We start from the raw sequence: 18984 nt of genomic DNA, 5'->3' as shown, positions 1-18984 counted from the left end.
ACTCCTAAATCTGTAATTTCTTCCCAGTGGCTCCTTCCGGCAGAGGAGGGTCGTGCTGATTGTGTTTATCCGTATAGCCTTGGCTGTCAGATGAATTGTGATTGGCCAGCCTTTGAGAGCAACATTAAAGCACCCCTAATGACAGGCTCCTCGGAGGCCTTTAGAGATGCAACAGCCATTGATCCGTGTTTAATCAAGCAGCCTCTGCTCTCTGCGTGATCAGTGTCCTTTTGAGGGCTCTGATGAGAACACTGCCTCTACACTCACTTTAATGCCTGCTGGAGGACCTAACCCCCCCCCCCCCCCCCCACACACACACACACACACACACACACACACAAACACACACACACACACACACACAAACACACACACACACAAACACACGCGCACACACACACACAAACACACGCACACACACACAAACACACGCACACACACCCACACTTGCGCACACACCCACACACACACACACACATGTGCCTTTATACATTAGATTATGTGAAAATAGAGGATGTACATGACAATGCCTGCTGGAGGACCTGACCCCCTCACACACACACACACACACACACACACACAAACACACGCACACACACACACACAAACACACGCACACACACATACACAAACACACGCACACACACCCACACGTGCGCACCCACACATACGCACACACACACACATGTGCCTTTATACATATCAATGATGTGAAAATAGAGGATGTACATGACTCACAACATGAATCTGTTGCTCACAAAAAAGCACACAAGCCTGGAGAAGTGATTACAAGTGTTATTGCTTTTTCTGTCCCCTTCAGAGAGCTGTGATGTTACATAGTGAATCCAGCAGTCAATGATCTATTCGCATCACATTCAACAGAGTTTCAAAACTAGATTACACATCGATTATTGGACAGCTGCTGTTTTTGTACACATACAGTATATGAGCAATTGACCAGGAGGAGGAAAAAAAAAATCCCAAAAACATCCATCCATATAAAATGAAAACACACACCAAGAACAACAATAGGCTTCATTCAACATTAAATAGCTCTGAATATGCTACAGTAACTAGAATCTATTTCTAGTTCTTCTAAAGTGCACAAAGGATACAGCTTGACATATATGACTGGTCCCTCATGTTAATCCCTATAAGTGCTCGTTAGACAGCTGACTGCAGTAGATTGCTATTTCAGTTAAGGAGTTGCTAGTGTAGTTAGATCATGACGTCATGTACTGTACTGATTTCACCCCAGTTAATATTGTGCTTACATACCAAAGGATGTAGAATGTTCACACCCTTAGAAAAGGTTTTCTTGTCTTGTCTTTTTTTTTATTATTTCCAAATAGGCTCCACACGTTGTCTAATATTTTCACACCACTGCAAAGGCGTTCAAGCTCTCCCACAGAGCAGTGTGTTTTCTAAGAGTGTGAACAGCCCTCTTCCTTGATGTGAAGGGTGGGTGATGATAGATGACAGAAGATACGTGATCACATCCTGTGCTTATGTGCTTGCTGATTACGTGTTTGCTCAGAGTCTTTCACATTTTTGTCTCAGGTTGTCTGTGGGTCGTCTACTACAGATCCCAGCATGCACCCAACCCAACCTCTCCCCCCACCACCCACCCACCCCCCCCCCAATGCCCTCGGAGCCCCTCGCTCATCTGGTCCTGGTGATGCCGGGATGGAAGATCACGGTTTTCGGTTTTGGTCTGACTGGAGTGTGCGGCACAGGTTAGGTTAGTCTGTTGGTGGTGGCAAGGGCAGCGGTGGCACACGCGGTGCTAATAGTCTATGGTCCGAGGCGGGCGACGCGGGCGACTCTGCTTAGCTGGTCTCGGCCAGGACGGCCAGCACGGTGTCGGCCTGCGCTGCCAGCTTGGTGTTGGTGTGGCCGGAGAGCTGGGTGAGGCTGTCCTTCAGGTTCAGGCCCTCCATCTGCTCCCTCAGCAGACCTGAGACGGAGACGGAGGAGGACAGAGGGGAGCAGAGAAAAGACAGAGAGAGAGAGAGAGAGAAGAGAGAGAGAGAGAGAGAGAGAGAGAGTGAGAGAGACAGAGAGAAAGAGAGAGAGAGAGAGAGACAGAGAGAAAGAGAGAGAGAGAGAGAGAGAGAGAGAAAGAGAGAGAGAGAGACAGAGAGAGAGAGAGTATAAAAGATTAAGAGAGAGTGAGAGAGAGAAAGTGAAAGAGTGAGCATATGGTATAGGTAATCGTCAGCCTCCATGTCTATTACTGGCATACTCTACAGCACTCATACTTTACAGCATTAAGTGCAACACAGCATTAATTTCTCTTCCAGTTATGTCATTTCTGTTACTAAATGACACCCAAGATTCTGTTCCCCTGGTTGTAGTCCTGCCACTTACTGGAGTGGTCCGGCTGTGGTCCGGCTACTTACTGGAGTTGGCCTGCTGTGGTCCGGCTACTCTACTTACTGGAGTGGGCCTGCTGTGGTCTGGCTACTTACTGGAGTGGGCCTGCTGTGGTCCGGCTACTCTACTTACTGGAGTGGGCCTGCTGTGGTCCGGCTACTTACTGGAGTGGGCCTGCTGTGGTCCGGCTACTCTACTTACTGGAGTGGGCCTGCTGTGGTCCGGCTACTTACTGGAGTGGGCCTGCTGTGGTCCGGCTACTCTACTTACTGGAGTTAACCTGCTGTGGTCCTGCTGTAGTCCTGCTAATCTACTTACTGGAGTTGGCCTGCTGTGGTCCTGCTGTGGTCCTGCTAATCTACTTACTGGAGTGGGCCTGCTGTAGTTCTGCTACTCTACTTACTGGAGTTGGCCTGCTGTGGTCCTGCTACTCTACTTACTGGAGTTAACCTGCTGTGGTCCTGCTGTGGTCCTGCTACTCTACTTACTGGAGTTAACCTGCTGTGGTCCTGCTGTGGTCCTGCTACTCTACTTACTGGAGTGGGCCTGCTGTAGTTCTGCTACTCTACTTACTGGAGTTGGCCAGGCTGCAGATGAGGCCCATGGTGCTGAACTTGACCTCCACGGCCCCCACAGGGTCCTCCAGCATCTTCTGTAGGGTGGGCAGGAGCTCCGCCTCTGCAAAGGACTCCTGCACCGTGTCTGGGGTTAGGGTTAGAGTGGAGAGAGAGTGAGATGAGGGTCAGAGAGTGAGATGAGGGTCAGAGCAGAGAGAGTGAGTGAGATGAGGAACAGAGAGAGTGAGATGAGGGTCAGAGAGTGAGATGAGGGTCAGAGCAGAGAGAGTGAGATGAGGAACAGAGAGAGTGAGATGAGGGTCAGAGTGAGAGAGAGATGAGCAGAGAGTGAGATGAGAGGAGAGAGTGAGATGAGGGTCAGAGAGTGAGATGAGCGGAGAGAGTGAGATGAGGGTCAGAGAGTGAGATGAGGGTCAGAGAGTGAGATGAGGGTCAGAGAGAAGAGAGTGAGATGAGAGGAGAGAGTGAGATGAGGGTCAGAGAGAAGAGAGTGAGATGAGAGGAGAGAGTGAGATGAGCGGAGAGAGTGAGACGAGGGTCAGAGGAGAGAGTGAGATGAGGGTCAGAGAGAAGAGAGTGAGATGAGGGTCAGAGATAGAGAGTGACATGAGAGAGTGAGATGAGGGTCAGAGAGTGAGATGAGGGTCAGAGAGAGAGAGTGAGATGAGGGTCAGAGAGTGAGATGAGGGTCAGAGCAGAGAGAGTGAGTGAGATGAGGAACAGAGAGAGTGAGATGAGGGTCAGAGAGAGAGATGACGCCAAGTTCCATATAAAATAACAGACATACAACTATAAGAGAGAAAAACAAGAAATACACATAAATAAATAGATCTTGATATATATATATTTAAAGCTTATCTTAGGTATTGCGATTTCAGTCTCACCAATATCTATTGCCGAAGCAATCGTCAGGGCAACCAAAGCTTCGTTCTGCATGATGACATGTTCGCTGGTTGCCATGGTGATGAGGTGCCGCATCCCTTGGGCTTTCACGACTGAGTTGATTACATCCTGCAGGATTACAGCGTCGGTCAATTTCTTGAATTATCTTTAACATTTTTTCATAGCATTTCTCAAAACAATTTGTACAAACAGCACCCCACTATGGATTACCTGCAAACTACCATAACTAAATGCTTAGTTTATGCTTCAAAAGGGAACAATTACATCAATTAGTATGTCAGTACTACCACAATGCAACAGTGCACAGTTTCATAACTAAGGCAGTCAGAATATTTAGACATGTTGTCAAAATAAAATTGGCTTTTTATTGTATCTCTTTCACTCACAGTAATTTATCATCATACCAGATTATTGCATGTCTCCAACTAACCGAATACATTTTCTAGCAAATGAAATGCTATTCAACCATTTTAATTCAACAAGGCTCCAAGTGATTGTTGAAGAATGTCGTCACAGGATGCAGATGATCACTTGAGAGACTGGACAGTAGCACCAATTACAACCTGTTAAGAAGCACGTTTTTCCACTCTGGCGTCCTGGCCTACACAATTTTACTCTCAGTTTTTGCCATTCAACAAATTGAATCAATCCTCATCAATTACACGTGAACAATCAAGGTTTGAATGACCAGTAGTTTAGCAAACATGATGCCACAAATACCGGGTCACTGAATTGTTCATACCCCTTTGCATGAATGTTTAAAAGCATTAGCAAAATGTTCCAAAAGAATGAGAACCTGCTGTTATGATGTGCACAAGAAACAAGAGGATGTGGAGGCTGAATTTGAATTCTGATCTAAGATCAGATCACACCAAAGTGACTGAGAAAAACTGTAAACTAAGCAGAACTTAGGAGTACGTGCGTGCGTGTGTGTGTTTATAGTGTGTCCCTCATAGGGTCTCAGCTGTGCCTGATGAGAGTGTGTGTGAGTGTGAGTGTGAGTGTGAGTGTGTGTGTGTGTGTGTGTGTGTGTGTGTGTGTGTGTGTGTGTGTGTGTGTCCCTCACAGGGTCTCGGCTGTGCCTGATGAGAGTGTGTGTGTGTGTGTGTGTGTGTGTGTGCGTGCGTGAGCGTGAGTGTGTGTGTGTGTGTGTGTGTGTGTGTGTGTGTGTGTGTGTGTGTGTGTGTGTCCCTCACAGGGTCTCGGCTGTGCCTGATGAGCGCTGCCAGGAGGCGGTTGGCCTCTCCTCGAACTCCCGCGTGGTCCTTGGCTTCACACCACTCCATCACCCGCTTCAGCAGGCCCTCATCCTTCCCCAACACAGCAGCCGCCTTCTCTAGCCCAGGGAGAAGGGAAGAGGGGAAGACAGGTGCAGAGAGGGGAAGAAGAGAAAGAAGAAATAGAGGAGAGAGAGAGAGAGAGATAGAGAGAGAGAGAGAGAGAAAGAAAGAAAGAAAGAGAGAGAGAGAGAGAGAGAGAGAGAGAGAGAGAGTAATATAATACAGGCAGAGATAAACATTGTATATTTCCCAGTCCAACAACATCAGGTCATCAGAATAAATAACAAGCATTTGATCCATAATTACGGCACACTTTGTGTCACCGGCAAAGAGAGTTGTGCCACATTCTCTTTCTAACCGTGCCTCGGTGTGAGAGGTAGAAGGAGTAGGGGGGATCGTGGGTAGTGACAGTAATTGCATGTTTATGGGTCTAACGCTGAGGTTATAGTCAATTACAGTGCTCGGCGTCAACAAAGAGACATCAGTTGGAGAGAACTACACAAAGCTTACTTGAGCACACACACACACACACACACACACACACACACACACACACACACACACACACACACACACACACACACACACACACACACACCTAAAGGGTCTTCCACGCAGAAGTGAAGCTTTGAATTCACCAACAGGAACACAGTGTCCTCGGACGCTCAGATGTAAACTACTGCCTGGTGCATATCCTGCGCTGCCCTAACATGATCTGATTTACATATCAAAAGAAAAAGGCTATTATGTGAGGTAATTACAGTGCACATCAGTAACATCAATGAAACGGCACAAGATGCTCTCTGTGATTTAGACACGGCGTTCTAAATGGCCCCCTTTGACCGACCCTGAACACCAGCTCTGTCTTGTTGTGCTTTGTGCGTTTGCAGTTTGTGACCTCCTGTCTTCATGGTAACACTTCCCTTGAATCCTGTTTCATAAGACCAACATAACCATGTCATAATCTTGCCACGGCAGATGGCTGTTATGGCGTCTAAAACCCGAACAGCTGTCAAAGCAATTATCACGATTAATGTCAACATGACATTGTCAAATCATTGGACAGAAACCGTCACCATGACTTATGACAGTGTACGGCACCTACCATGACGTCGTTATGACACATGGTTATGTCAGTCTTATTAAGCGGGGTTTAAGTGCAGTGCTCTACCGTCCCCCCTCTGAGAGTGAGACTCTTACCCTGTCCGTCCACCATCATGCGTAGAGTCCCCAGCAGCTTGAACTGCACCGGGGGCATGTCTGAGCGCAGCAGGGTCTGGATCCTCTCCGTCACCCCGTCCTCCAGCATCCGCACCTTATTAGAGGCTGAGATGGGACAAGGTCAAAGGTCAAAGATGGTCACCATGGGGCCATGCTTCACTCTCAGCCCTGGTCTCCGCTCATTAGAAACATGTGACTGCGATGGTGACTAAGCGCCCGGAGTAATAGGCTGTTATCAGATGACACGAGTCGGGGACAAGAGTCAATTACTGGAGCAGCCTTGTTGCATTAATCAGACCACCACAGCGCTGGTCTCAGTCTGCTCAGAGCACGCTTTGGATTATGTTGGGCCTGCGTCATCAATATATTATTTTAGTGATTTTTGATTGATTTTTGATTGAGCATGGTTCTGAAAGTACTGAGGTTAATTCAGTTTTATTTTATATAGTGCTTAAATAAACAGTGTTGTCTGAAAGTGGAAGACACTGAAACCTGCACTGCAAAGAACTAGGTTGGAGCAGTGTGTGGGGGTATATGGGGTGCGTTTCAGTCACGAGTAAAACACAGTGTGTGGGGGTATATGGGGTGTGTGTGTGTGTGTGTGTGTGTGTGTGTATGTGCGTGTGTGTGTGTGTGTGTGCATGTGTGTGTGTGTGTGTGTGTGTGTGTGTGTGTATGTGCGTGTGTGTGTGTGTGTGTGCATGTGTGTGTGTGTGTATGTGCGTGTGTGTGTGTGTGTGGGGGGGGGGGGTATATGGGGTGTGTATGGGGGGGTATATGGGGTGAGTTGCAGTATGTGGGGGTATATGGGGTGTGTGTGTGTGTGTGTGTGTGTGTGTGGGGGGGTGGGGGCGCATATGGGGTGTGTTTCAGTCACGTGTAAAACACAGAGACGGTGCCGTGGTGAGGGGCGGTCGGTACCAGGGATAGCCAGGTTCCTGAGAGCGCTGAGGCCGGCGTGCTGCACGGACACGTCCCCCTCGTCCACGTGCTTCTCCAGCAGGTCCAGGATGTGAGGGACCACGCCCAGCTCCAGCATCTTCACACAGTTACTGTCTGCAGACAGCAGAGCAGAGCAGAGCACACAATAAGGAACAAGGGAGTCATGTACTGTATGTCTGCAGAGCACACAATAAGGAACAAGGAAGTCATGTACTGTATGTCTGCAGAGCACACAATAAGGAACAAGGGAGTCATGTACTGTATGTCTGCAGAGCACACAATAAGGAACAAGGAAGTCATGTACTGTATGTCTGCAGAGCACACAATAAGGAACACGGGAGTCATGTACTGTATGTCTGCAGAGCACACAATAAGGAACAAGGGAGTCATGTACTGTATGTCTGCAGAGCACACAATAAGGAACAAGGAAGTCATGTACTGTATGTCTGCAGAGCACACAATAAGGAACACGGGAGTCATGTACTGTATGTCTGCAGAGCACACAATAAGGAACACGGGAGTCATGTATGCCAAATAATTCTGTACAGCTGTGCTATTACCAAGAGGCATTCCCTCACGCTGTCTCTCAAAGACCTAAACCTCCCAGGACCAAGTCTATGGAAACAGTGCCAAGAGAACTCCCTTGACTGAATCCCATCTGTGTGGCCAGGTGAGGTGTCTACAGGACCTCCACTGTACTGCCCCCTGGTGGGACAACCCACACCCTACGGCCATCACTGTTGGGTTAACGCCCGAGAGGACTGATGAGGCTTTGTGATACATAAGAATGAGCTTGCATAACAGTCCACAGGTGTGTCCTCGCTTTGACATAACACATCTGTGTGTCCATGGGGTGTGTGTCTGTGGGCAGGAGATTAATGCTCACTCTCTTGTGACTTGCTCGTGATGAGGGTGACCTTTTCGGCCTTCTTTGAAAAGGCCACTCACATAAAGCCTCTCGCAACTCTTCATGCAAGATTAAAAGTGCCCTTTGAATATCACTCTCAGTGTCGTTAAACTGCTTAAGAGCACAAGAGCAGAGTGAGCAGAATGTTGAATTGTGAAGCAAACAGGGAGTTATGAAGTCAATTGAATATAAATGAAAAAAAAAAACAAAAGCAGTCGGAGAGATTCAACTGAATAAAAAGCTCAAGTTTTTTTTCTCTAGCGAGATGAAGCGTAGCACTTAACTTTAAACAACCCAAAACTGATGTTGTATTTATGGACGAACTCCCACTCAGAAAATGCTGAATCTTTGATCGAGACACGGATCTCTCTGAATCCCCAAAAGCCCAGTCCCAGCCTCATTACAACAGAGACACGGATCTCTCTGAATCCCCCAAAAAGCCCCAGTCCCAGCCTCTCACCGTTCCTGGCGAAGTTAGCGATGGCGAGCGCCCCGGCGAGCTGCAGCTGCGTGTTGGAAGACTGCAGCCAGGAGAGCACGTCCTTATACACACTCCCTGTCCCCTGGCCGAAGCACTTCTGCATCGACTCATCTGGAGCACGGCCAGCCGCCCCAGGGGAGGGAACACGAGGTCAGAACAAGGTCACAGTCATCACATATACTAATGCCATTACTGTATAGGACACACAGGACACCTGAGGAGTGTGAACAGCGATAATGCCATTAGCATGCTATGCCAAGAACAATATCTTCAAAAAAAGGTGCTCTTATAACGCAATTATCAAGATATTGACATTCAAAAATATAATTTGTCAAAATGATTAACGATAATAACATTTGTCAACCGACAGGTGGCTCAGGCAGGTGATTGGCTCCTCTCTCTGAGGGAGCCGGGTAAGGAGGCCTGGTGCCCAGCTGTGTGGGTGTGGAGGGGACCATTAGGTAAAGCTGTGTGTGTGTGTGTGTGTGTGTGTGTGTGTGTGTGGGTGTGTGTGTGTGTGTGTGTGTGTGTGTGTGTGTGTGTGTGTGTGTGTGTGTGTGTGTGTGTGTGTGTGTGTGTGTGTGTGTGTGTGTGTGGGTGTGTGTGTGTGTGTGTGTGTGTAGGGAACCATTAGGGAGAGCCAAAACACAGGGACTCACCCCCCAGCAGAAGAGACACGATGAGGTTGGAAGCTATTTTGATGCTGCAGAGGTCGTGGGGGTCAGAGCCTCCCTGTAGCCCTCCAATCATCTCTGACAAGACCTCTGGCACACCAGCCTCCACAAACTGCAGCTTCAGCGCATCTGTGAGATGTGACACACACACACACACACACACACACACACACACACACACACACACACACACACACACACACAAATTCTCAGACTCTGTCACAACATGTACGCCCCTGCCAGCACTACAATCAGTAAAAGCTGTGCCTCTCCCTTAACTCAACACAGTGATCAGACCAATCCAGCTGCAGCTGCAGGAAAAGCTTCTGCTCCACAAATCCAGAACAGATTTACTAATGAATGCAAAGACAGACAGAGAGAGAAAGTGAGAGAGAGAGAGAGAGAGAGAGAGATAGAGAGAGAGAGAGAGAATAGATAGATAGATAGAGAGAGAGAGAATAGATAGATAGATAGATAGGTAGATAGATAGATAGATAGAGAGAGAGAAGAGATAGATAGATAGATAGACAGACAGACAGAGAGAGGGAGGGAGAGATAGATATATAGCTAGACAGATAGATAGATAGGTAGATAGATAGATAGATAGATAGAGAGAGAGAATAGATAGATAGATAGATAGATAGATAGACAGATAGAGAGAGGGAGGGAGAGATAGATAGATAGATAGATAGATAGATAGAGAGAGAGCGAGAGATAGACAGATAGACACATTGATAGATCGATAGATAGATAGAGAGAGATAGACAGATAGAGAGAGGGAGGGAGAGATAGATAGATAGATAGATAGATAGAGAGAGAGCGAGAGATAGACAGATAGACACATTGATAGATAGATAGATAGATAGATAGAGATAGAATAACTGATTGACACACCACTCTCTCCCAGTGATCCCAGAACTTCCAGTATGAGGTGGCGTCTCTCGGCATCGGGGGCACGCTTCAGCTGGCCAGTTAGCACCTCCGCGACGCCCACCTCTGCCAGGGCCTCTCGTGCAGCATCTGAACAGCAAGGGCACACAGAGGGCACTCACACACCTCCACAATCCCCATTCTCATCACCGAACCACACGTTTTAAACGTCCTTTAAATATTTCAACGCAGGCGCCATAAGGGATGTTTGTCCTCTCTACAGAGCGCCGAGGATAGATAACCTTGATGAGACTGAGGTTCAATTGTATTATAATGGTGTTTCTCTCTTCAGAAAGCTATTTAATGCACACCAAATGCAGATCAGAGGATGTCACTCAAACTAATGTCACTCAGGGGACAGCAGAGGAAACAGATGGAAATGAATGCAGTGTGCAATGCTACTTTACCCTAGCAACCCACCGCAATGCTACTTTACCCTAGCAACCCACTGCAATGCTACTTTACCCTAGCAACCCACCGCAATGCTACTTTACCCTAGCAACCCACCGCAATGCTACTTTACCCTAGCAACCCACCGCAATGCTACCTTACCCTAGCAACCCACCGCAATGCTACTTTACCCTAGCAACCCACCGCAATGCTACTTTACCCTAGCAACCCACTGCAATGCTCCTTTACCCTAGCAACCCACTGCAATGCTACCTTACCCTAGCAACCCACTGCAATGCTACTTTACCCTAGCAACCCACCGCAATGCTACTCTAGCCTAGCTATCCACTGCAATGATACCTTACCCTAGCAACCCACTGCAATTCTACCTTACCCTAGCAACCCACTGCAATGCTACCTTACCCTAGCTACCCACTGCCACTGCCCACGTGAAGGCACATTGATGATTTATTTAGGCAATATTTAATTGATTGATGTAGCCTCACCCATATCAGCCAGGTTGCACAGAGCCAGCAGACACACGTTGACCAGGGGGTCGTTCTGTGGATAAATCTTCATGATGTTGACCAGTCTGGGTATGACTCCCCCCTGGACCAGATTATCCTGTTGGGCAGCTGTGGGAGAAAGAGAGACAGAATAGAAGAATGTGTGTGTGTGTGTGTGTGTGTGTGTGTGTGTGTGTGTGGTAAGTGAGTGTGTGAAAGAGAGAGTGAGACAGACAGAGATACACAGAGAGTTCACATAAAAGACAACATTATAATATCAGCTCTTCAGTATAATAACACGCATTTGGCCTATAATTACTTGTGGCACTTCAAATAATGGTGTTTCAATTTCACTTTGGAGAGGTTTGGGGATTAATGCCGCTATCATCAGGGGAGGGCAGCAGTGAATAGAAATGAGGTTGTTTTGCATGAAAATACATGACCAACCTACTGAACACATTTTTAATTATTCTATTGTTGTAAAATGCCAGCAGGGGCACTGAAGCCAGAGGTGTGCTAGAGGTGTGCCACTCACCATTCTCGAAGCAGATCCGTCCGATGGCCCTGCCTGTGTGCAGCAGAAGCTCCTCGTCTTTACTGTTCAGGTGTGGCAGGAGGACGGGCACGAGTCCCGCTTCAATACAGCTGTCTCTCACAGAAGCTGCAGGATGGACACACACACACACACACTCACACACACACACACACACACACGCATACACACACACACACACACACACACAGACACACACACACTCACACACACACACGCATACACACACACACACACACACACATATACACAGACACACACACACACACACACACACACACACACACACAGACACACACACACACACACACACTCACACACACACACACACACACAGACACCACACACACAGCAGAGCAGAGTGAGCAGCCACAAAAACATGCCAAGGCGCTGAAAATCCCCTTTATTGAGTACTGCTGATCACAGGCGACTGTGAATACTAATCGAGAAACACTAAACGTAAAGTAACGACACGGAGGTCAGGGAACGATGTTGTGGTTTACTGCCACTGTCCATATCCTCCCCCTCAGAGCAGATAGGATTTCACCCGGTGCCATTCCGCTCTGACCGCGTGAGACAGAGGATCAGTGCGTGGATTATGGTGATTGATCCGTGCCCGATCAATAACATAACGAGAGGATATGTGGAGCTGAACTGGGCTTCAGCTGACAAGGAAAGCCACCAACTCTTACGGTGGAAACCCATGACACCGTTATGAGCGACGCGATATTTAAATTCTGTGCATTTCAATGGGAGCCAAGCCATTGTGACGTAGACCACCGTTTTGGGGCGAAGCGACCGATAAAAGTTGGGAAATGTTGAATCCTATGCAAATGAGGAGCGATTTTTCCCGGCAGCGGGCAATCAGATTGTTTGGTGTCGTCTCTGACGGTTTGAAAATGATATTTCCACACGCTACAACACGCCCACTCAAAGCGATGGAAGCGTATCGTGTCGCTGTCATGGGTTTGCACCGTTAGAGCTGCATCCTAAATGCATCAGTACAAGCTCCGTCATCTGCAAAGGGGGACGCGCTTCTATGACTAAGCTTCCAAAGTCTTCTCTTTTTCTCATTTCATGCAGCCAATTCAGTTTTACGCTGGCTTTGGCCTTTTTTTTTCAGTTCATCTGCAGGAAGGTTTCATCAGGAAGGCTGTTCAGGTGTAGCTAAATAACGATTAGAACTATGCATTTACAGCACGGCCCTGTACAGGATAAGCACACATCCATACGAACAAACACTCACACACACACACACACACACACACACACACACACACACACACACACACACACGTCTTCTGCCTTACCGTCCCTGGCCATCTCAGCAACGACCAGGGTGACCTGGGAAGTGAGGGGGCTTTTCGTCCTGATGGAGTTGGCCAGCGTGGGTAGAATGCCGCTGGCGGCGATCTTCTGGGCAGCACCCTCCTCTGTGGCGGGTAGAGAGGACAGTTCATTTGCTGAGTGTTAGTCAGAGTGTGTGTGTGTGTGTGTGTGTGCGTGTGTGTGTGTGTGTGTGTGTGTGTTTGTGTGTGTGTGTGTGTCTGTGTCTGTGTCTGTGTCTGTGTCTGTGTGTGTGTGTGTGTGTGTGCGTGTGTGTGTGTGTGTGTGTGTGTGTGTGTGCTCGCTCACACAGAGGAGTGGCGAAGGCCTGGACATGGGCCCACTTTGGGCAGGGCAGCGGGGCCATCCTTTGGGCAGGGCAGCTAATGACTGAGAGTGGGGAGGCAGTGTGTGTGTGTGTGTTAGGGAATTATTTCCCTTATCAGGACTGTATTAACCTCAGAATTAAGACTCACACAACCAAGAATATAATAAATAACAAACTTTTACTCTGGCGAAGAGGAGTGAATGGTTCCAGACCGCTCGTCCCCACATACACCCCTACGAGAGGAGCGCAGTGGTTTCAGAACGCTGTTCAAACCATCACTGACTTCTCTGGTAAAAAGAAACAGACTTTATGCAAAGACAATGTCTACAGTTCATACATGACACTCCCATCTTGTACCATCCCGTTCTCTGGTTCCAAAGATAAGAATGTTTACCTTCCCCCAACCCTGACTCTGTCTCTTAATGTTTACACAGGATGGCAGACAGGATTCTGGGATACACTTTAGGATATCTGCACTTTAGCTGAACTTTACTTCTGCCCAGCAACAAGACATTCCACAACCCCCCAATTCCTTATGTAAACGTATACGTGAGGTTTCTGGGTTAACATTCTTGACTCTGCTAATTGTCTTCCAAAGTCCAACCTACATGGAGAACTCAGGGCACACAGCATTTTGGAACAAACCTTAAGACAAAAAGATATTCATGATAAAATATACTAATACTTTCTTTAACAGTGTGTGTGTGCGTGTGTGCGTGTGTGTGTGTGTGTGTGTGTGTGCGTGTCAGTCACCCCACTTGTGTGTGGGAGAATGAAGAAGGAAAGAGACTGATCTACAGACTGAATATTAAAGAGACCGAGCCCTCATCTTCTGAGTCTTGGTGATGGGGTGGGTTGAAGATGCACTGGATGGTGCAAGGGAGCCACTGGCTTCTGAAATAGCAGCAGCTCTACATGTGTGCAGCCAAGGAGGCCGGTCAAGCTGTCAGTGTGGGCAGCGCTGCCATGGCAACATCCCCATACTCTTTTGTTGAACCTGTTATTGCTTGTTGTTGTTGTTTATTGTTCATTTTCAGGATATTTCTGTGGGATTGAATCTCTGAGAAATATGGAAGTCTGAGAACCAAGGCACATGTAAGTGACACGGAATCTTCCTAACTCTGCTTGACAAGGCGAAAAGGACAGTAAATGTGAGAGCGCTACGGCGGAAAATAATCACCCGTGTCATTATAGGCAGTGGCCCACCTCTTGCCTCTCGTGCACAAATGCAGATTATCAGCTATCGCTCTGTCCCAGGCTGCTCCACTCCAACACATACGCTTAGCATTAGCATTAGCATTCTTGCTAAAACTCCGCACTCTTCCACTGGAGCACCTAGGACTGTCTGGGTGCACTCAGTAACAGGCTAAAGAGCTTAACGACTGCGGAGTCGAAGGGTTCAATAGCCCAACGGGGGTGCTTCTGAAAAGAAGTTGACTGCGTCATTAGCTCATGAGATGAGGGTAGGCTTTTTATAGTCGCCGAGGTGGCATATACATGCAGATGCTCCGAATGGCAGGAACTGCTGGAGGAACTCTGGCAGTCGGCTTGTGTGAATAACAGGACAGATTCTCCACAGCTTTCAGATGGTGTCAACATGACGGTCTGGCGCTGTTTCTTTCTCTACACAGTAGGCCTACGCAGATAGTTTGGGCGCTGATATTTTCCTCGATGCTGTTAGACATGTAGCCTATTAGCCCTTTGGCTAATGTTCTGTCGGTGTCAGTCAGGTAGCACGTAGACATGAGGTTTATTCGCTAACAGGTGTGTTGTCACTGAGGTGTTAGCAGCTTAATTGGTTTAGTGGTGAACTCACACCAAATGGCTGATGTTAGATTGCTTCAGTGCACTGGTTAGGTTAGGGGGGGATGCACTGCAGTAGTTGTGTGTGTCTTGATGGGGGTAGAGGAGTGGGGGGGGGATGCACTGCAGTAGTTGTGTGTGTCTTGATGGGGGTAGAGGAGTGAGAGTGTGTGTGTGTGTGTGTGTGTGTGTGGGTAGAGGAGTGGGGTCAGGGGTCAGACTCACTCTTTTCCAGAAGGGTGCTCAGCAGGGTGTCCAGGTGAGGCTTCAGCTCCTCATCAAGTACCTCGGTGGTCACACTGATGGCATTCAGAGCCTCGCTCAGAGCCTCTGCAAAACACACACACAGAGAGACAGACAGACAGACACACACACACACACGCACACACACACACACACACACACACACACACACACACACACAGAAACACACACATTCATTTGCAGCAACAACTATGTACAAATAACAACAGTGCCTTTGACAGTGTCACCCAGGGAGAGAGGCTAGAAAGCGAAGGATGTGTGGGGGAGAATAGGGGACAGGAAGAGACAAAAACACAGGGTGTGGGATCATTTAACAGTGTTTAGAGCCAATGCTCAGTCAACACACTGCACAGCATCTGTGCACAGACACATAATTGAACAGTTTATGGAGCTGATGCTGAAGACGGAGTCAACACGCTGTACAGCAGCTGCAGGCGTTGCAGTGAACTCTTGTGGGTGTGAAATTATGCTTCCCTCCCCTGGAACATCTCTGCTGGGTAAGCAAACATAAGCCTGGTTCTGCAGCCACACACACACACACACACACACACACACACACACACACACACACACACACACACACACCAATTTTCCATTGGGGATCAATAAAGTCGTCTATCTATCTTCCCAGCTCCATGCTTCAACACTGTCTCAATGAATCACGGTGAAGACGGGGCTGTTTGAACACGCCATATGTGTGTAAGCTACCATTTTTTTCTTCTGTGTATGTACAGTACGTGTGTGTTTATTCTGCTTGCACAGAAAACACATTGGATTTTCCTGTTGGTGTGTATCTCAGTTTTAATGAAGGAGAAACATCTGCTCTCTCATCAACCATCCAAATGGCACACACAATACTGCAATGTAACCCCGGCACATAATAACTCAAGATGATACTATATTTATCCCTTTTGTCTGCAAGTTATGTCATTTCAATTAGTGTTTTAACTGAGCCAAATACCTTTCCATCTCAATGAATTTGTCTCAGTGACAGTAACGAAGAGCAAGCCCATAATCTCTGGGTTCCCATAATGGGAATAAAAGGGAACTGCTTGGGGCACACACTAATGGTGTGCTGTGTGTGTGTGTGTGTGTGTGTGTGTGTGTGTGTGGCTGTGTGCTGTGTGCTGTGTGTGTGTGTGTGTGTGTGTGTGTGTGTGTGTGTGTGTGTGTGTCTGTGTGCTGTGTGCTGTGTGTGTGTGTGTGTCCTTGATTAACACAGGCGTCAGACTGAGCTGGGTAAAGTTGGACGGCGGAGCGTAAGCGAGCATGACAGACTCTATATCCTGTGTGTGTGTGTGTGTGTGTGTGTGTTAGAGTGTGTGTGTGTGTGTGTGTGTGTGTGTGCGAGCATGACAGACTCTATATCCAGCCCTGTGGTCAGCCAGCGCTCCAGGACGAGACGGCGCAGGGCAGGCAGTGTCACCGTGAGCAACATAATCACTCAAGCTAATCCTCCGGTAATCAGCGTGAAAATAGACCATCAGAGTTTCTACCCCCGACGCTCTTCAGCCAGCCCGAATGAGAAGCGTGGTGGCTTCACCGCGAGCTCTCCCCTCCCATCGTTCCCCCTTTTCCCCCTTCGTGTGGACAGAGGACTGGCTGGTTGTATGCAGGGAATAAAAAGACGTAGCAGGGAGCAAGGCTGTGTTTTAATCAGCTGTGGAGACACACAGAGACACCCCCCCTCCTCCCCCCCTCCCCCCCTCACAGCGAGCTCGCTGGGTAAACTAGCTCAGTGAGCCCAGAGAATCTCATCGCATCCTCCAGCACTGTGGGTCCTGAGACCACAAAAACACCCACATCAACCAACACTCCGTCTCTGCCCCCCTCCACGATTACCCTGGGGGGGGGGTATTAGAGATCCACTGCTGGCCCAGAGCCACGGGAGCAGGCGATAGGCGCCCAAAATATAACCAGTCTGGTTCTCCCTCTGCCGTCCTGCCTCACTCAAACCCCCACTGTCAGCAGTACCTCGCAACCCCCAAAACAGCTCCGGCAGTAATGCCTGCTATGTCCTCAGGAGCATCAAAGCGGAATGGAGCGGAATATATACAGAAACAGAGAGGCAGAGGAGAGGGAGAGGAGAGGCAGAGGAGAGGAGAGGAGAGGAGAGGAGAGGAGAGGACGAGAGGAGAGGAGAGGAGAGGAGAGGAGAGCAGAGGACGAGAGAAAGGGAGAACAGAGTCTGTCACTCACCCATATCTGCCATGGCTGCTGATCCACGGTGTCTCCCTGTGTCTGCCTCTGTCTTTCTCCGCCGTGTGAATGTGTGTGTGTGTGTGTGTGTGTGTGTGAATGTGTGTGTGTGTGTCAGAGTAGACTCGGTAATGAGCGGGAAGCAGCCCTGCTTAAGGCCAGGCGAGCTCCAGCATTCAGATCAACAGCTCCGCATCAGCTGTGCAGCTAGTGATTCCCCCCCTCTCTCTCTCCCCCCTTCTCTCTCTCTCTCTCTCTCTCTCTCTCTCTCTCTCTCTCTCTCTCTCTCTCTCCCCACGCTCTGCCTTTTCCCTTCCCCAATGTTACATGCACATTACTCTCCCTTGTTCACCTCCCACACACTTTCCCCCTGACACCTTCTCTCTAGCGCTCTCTCTGTCTGTTGTCCCGAATTTAATTCTTCTTTATCCCTTCTTATTGACTGTCTCTCTCTCTCTTTCCCTCCTCAGTCTCTCTCTCTCTCTCTCTCTCTCTCTCTCTCTCTCTCTCTCTGTGTGTGTCAGTATCTCATTCTCTCAGCATCACACACTGTCAAACTGTATTTCCCTCCCCTCTCTCTCTCTCTCTCTCTCTTTCTCTCTGTTTCCACCTTTCATTCTCTCTCTCTCTCTCTCTCTCTCTCTCTCTTCCTCTCTCCCCCACCCCTCCCCCACCCGTGCAGCAGCCTGTTTCTCCCCGCTGCCTCTTCCTCTCTCTCTGTGGCGCTCCTCTTAATGCACTCTAAACCCTAAATCTCCTCAAAGCTTATCAGTTGTCAATTAGCCTGCAGGCTTCAGGGTGAGAGAGGCACAAGATCCACACTCTTTCTCCGAAGCGCTCAAAGCTCACTGTGTGCCGTTTCTCCAGACAGCACATTTTGTCAAGTCATTACCAGTGCTGCCATTTTATAACAATTTCACAGTGATCCCATTACATTTCTTTTACCTCCACTTCTCTGAGCATAGTCAGAGGTGTCACAACTGGTGTCTGTCACACAATAGATTTTCATATTCTGCTGGTATACTATATGCTATATATGTAGTTATTGCAGTGTTGAGAAGATACGTTGATTATGAAGAAAAAACACTGCCATATCTCCCCTGCAATGCATTATCAGTCAGAGATCAATGCTGATCTGTGTGATGATGTAATATTTATGTGTGTCTCCGTGGGTGTGCTTCACCTCTTGCTGGTTAAAAACACAGCAGTCGTTCGACATTATACCCTAATGGAGTTTGATTCTCCACCAGCAGAGGGCAGCAATGAACAAAGCTTTATGTCATCTCAACGCAGAAACAAAATCTCTGTCCTGAAGAGACCTTG

The 18984-nt window shown here is 48.2% G+C and overlaps 1 protein-coding gene across 1 annotated transcript; it reads right to left on the bottom strand.

Moving 5' to 3' along the window:
* Positions 1–780: 780 nt before the first annotated feature.
* On the bottom strand, positions 781–18099 carry si:dkey-191g9.5 (rap1 GTPase-GDP dissociation stimulator 1). Its single transcript, XM_031578872.2, has 14 exons — positions 17662–18099; positions 15424–15528; positions 13052–13174; positions 11724–11849; positions 11189–11317; positions 10257–10382; positions 9348–9491; positions 8668–8799; positions 7280–7414; positions 6338–6463; positions 5054–5193; positions 3839–3965; positions 2950–3078; positions 781–1957 (listed from the first exon to the last, which is right to left on the bottom strand). The coding sequence occupies exons 1-14, from the start codon at positions 17672–17674 to the stop codon at positions 1830–1832; spliced, it is 1683 nt and encodes a 560-aa protein (XP_031434732.1). The 5' UTR covers positions 17675–18099; the 3' UTR covers positions 781–1829.
* Positions 18100–18984: the final 885 nt, after the last annotated feature.

Source organism: Clupea harengus, chromosome 13, assembly GCF_900700415.2.
Source record: "Clupea harengus chromosome 13, Ch_v2.0.2, whole genome shotgun sequence".
Lineage (NCBI taxonomy): Eukaryota > Metazoa > Chordata > Actinopteri > Clupeiformes > Clupeidae > Clupea > Clupea harengus.
Note: the sequence above shows the minus strand (reverse complement) of the source record. Positions and strands in the feature narration are given on the sequence as shown.

What these genes read in the sequence shown, in the direction of transcription:
- si:dkey-191g9.5 (XM_031578872.2), bottom strand. An exon ending in TCAGGCACAGCCGAGACCCT is followed by an intron (nt 3,966 to 5,053) that starts GTGAGGGACACA and finishes GTAATCCTGCAG; the next exon opens with GATGTAATCAACTCAGTCGT. An exon ending in CTGCAGCCTGGCCAACTCCA is followed by an intron (nt 1,958 to 2,949) that starts GTAAGTAGAGTA and finishes TCTCCGTCTCAG; the next exon opens with GTCTGCTGAGGGAGCAGATG.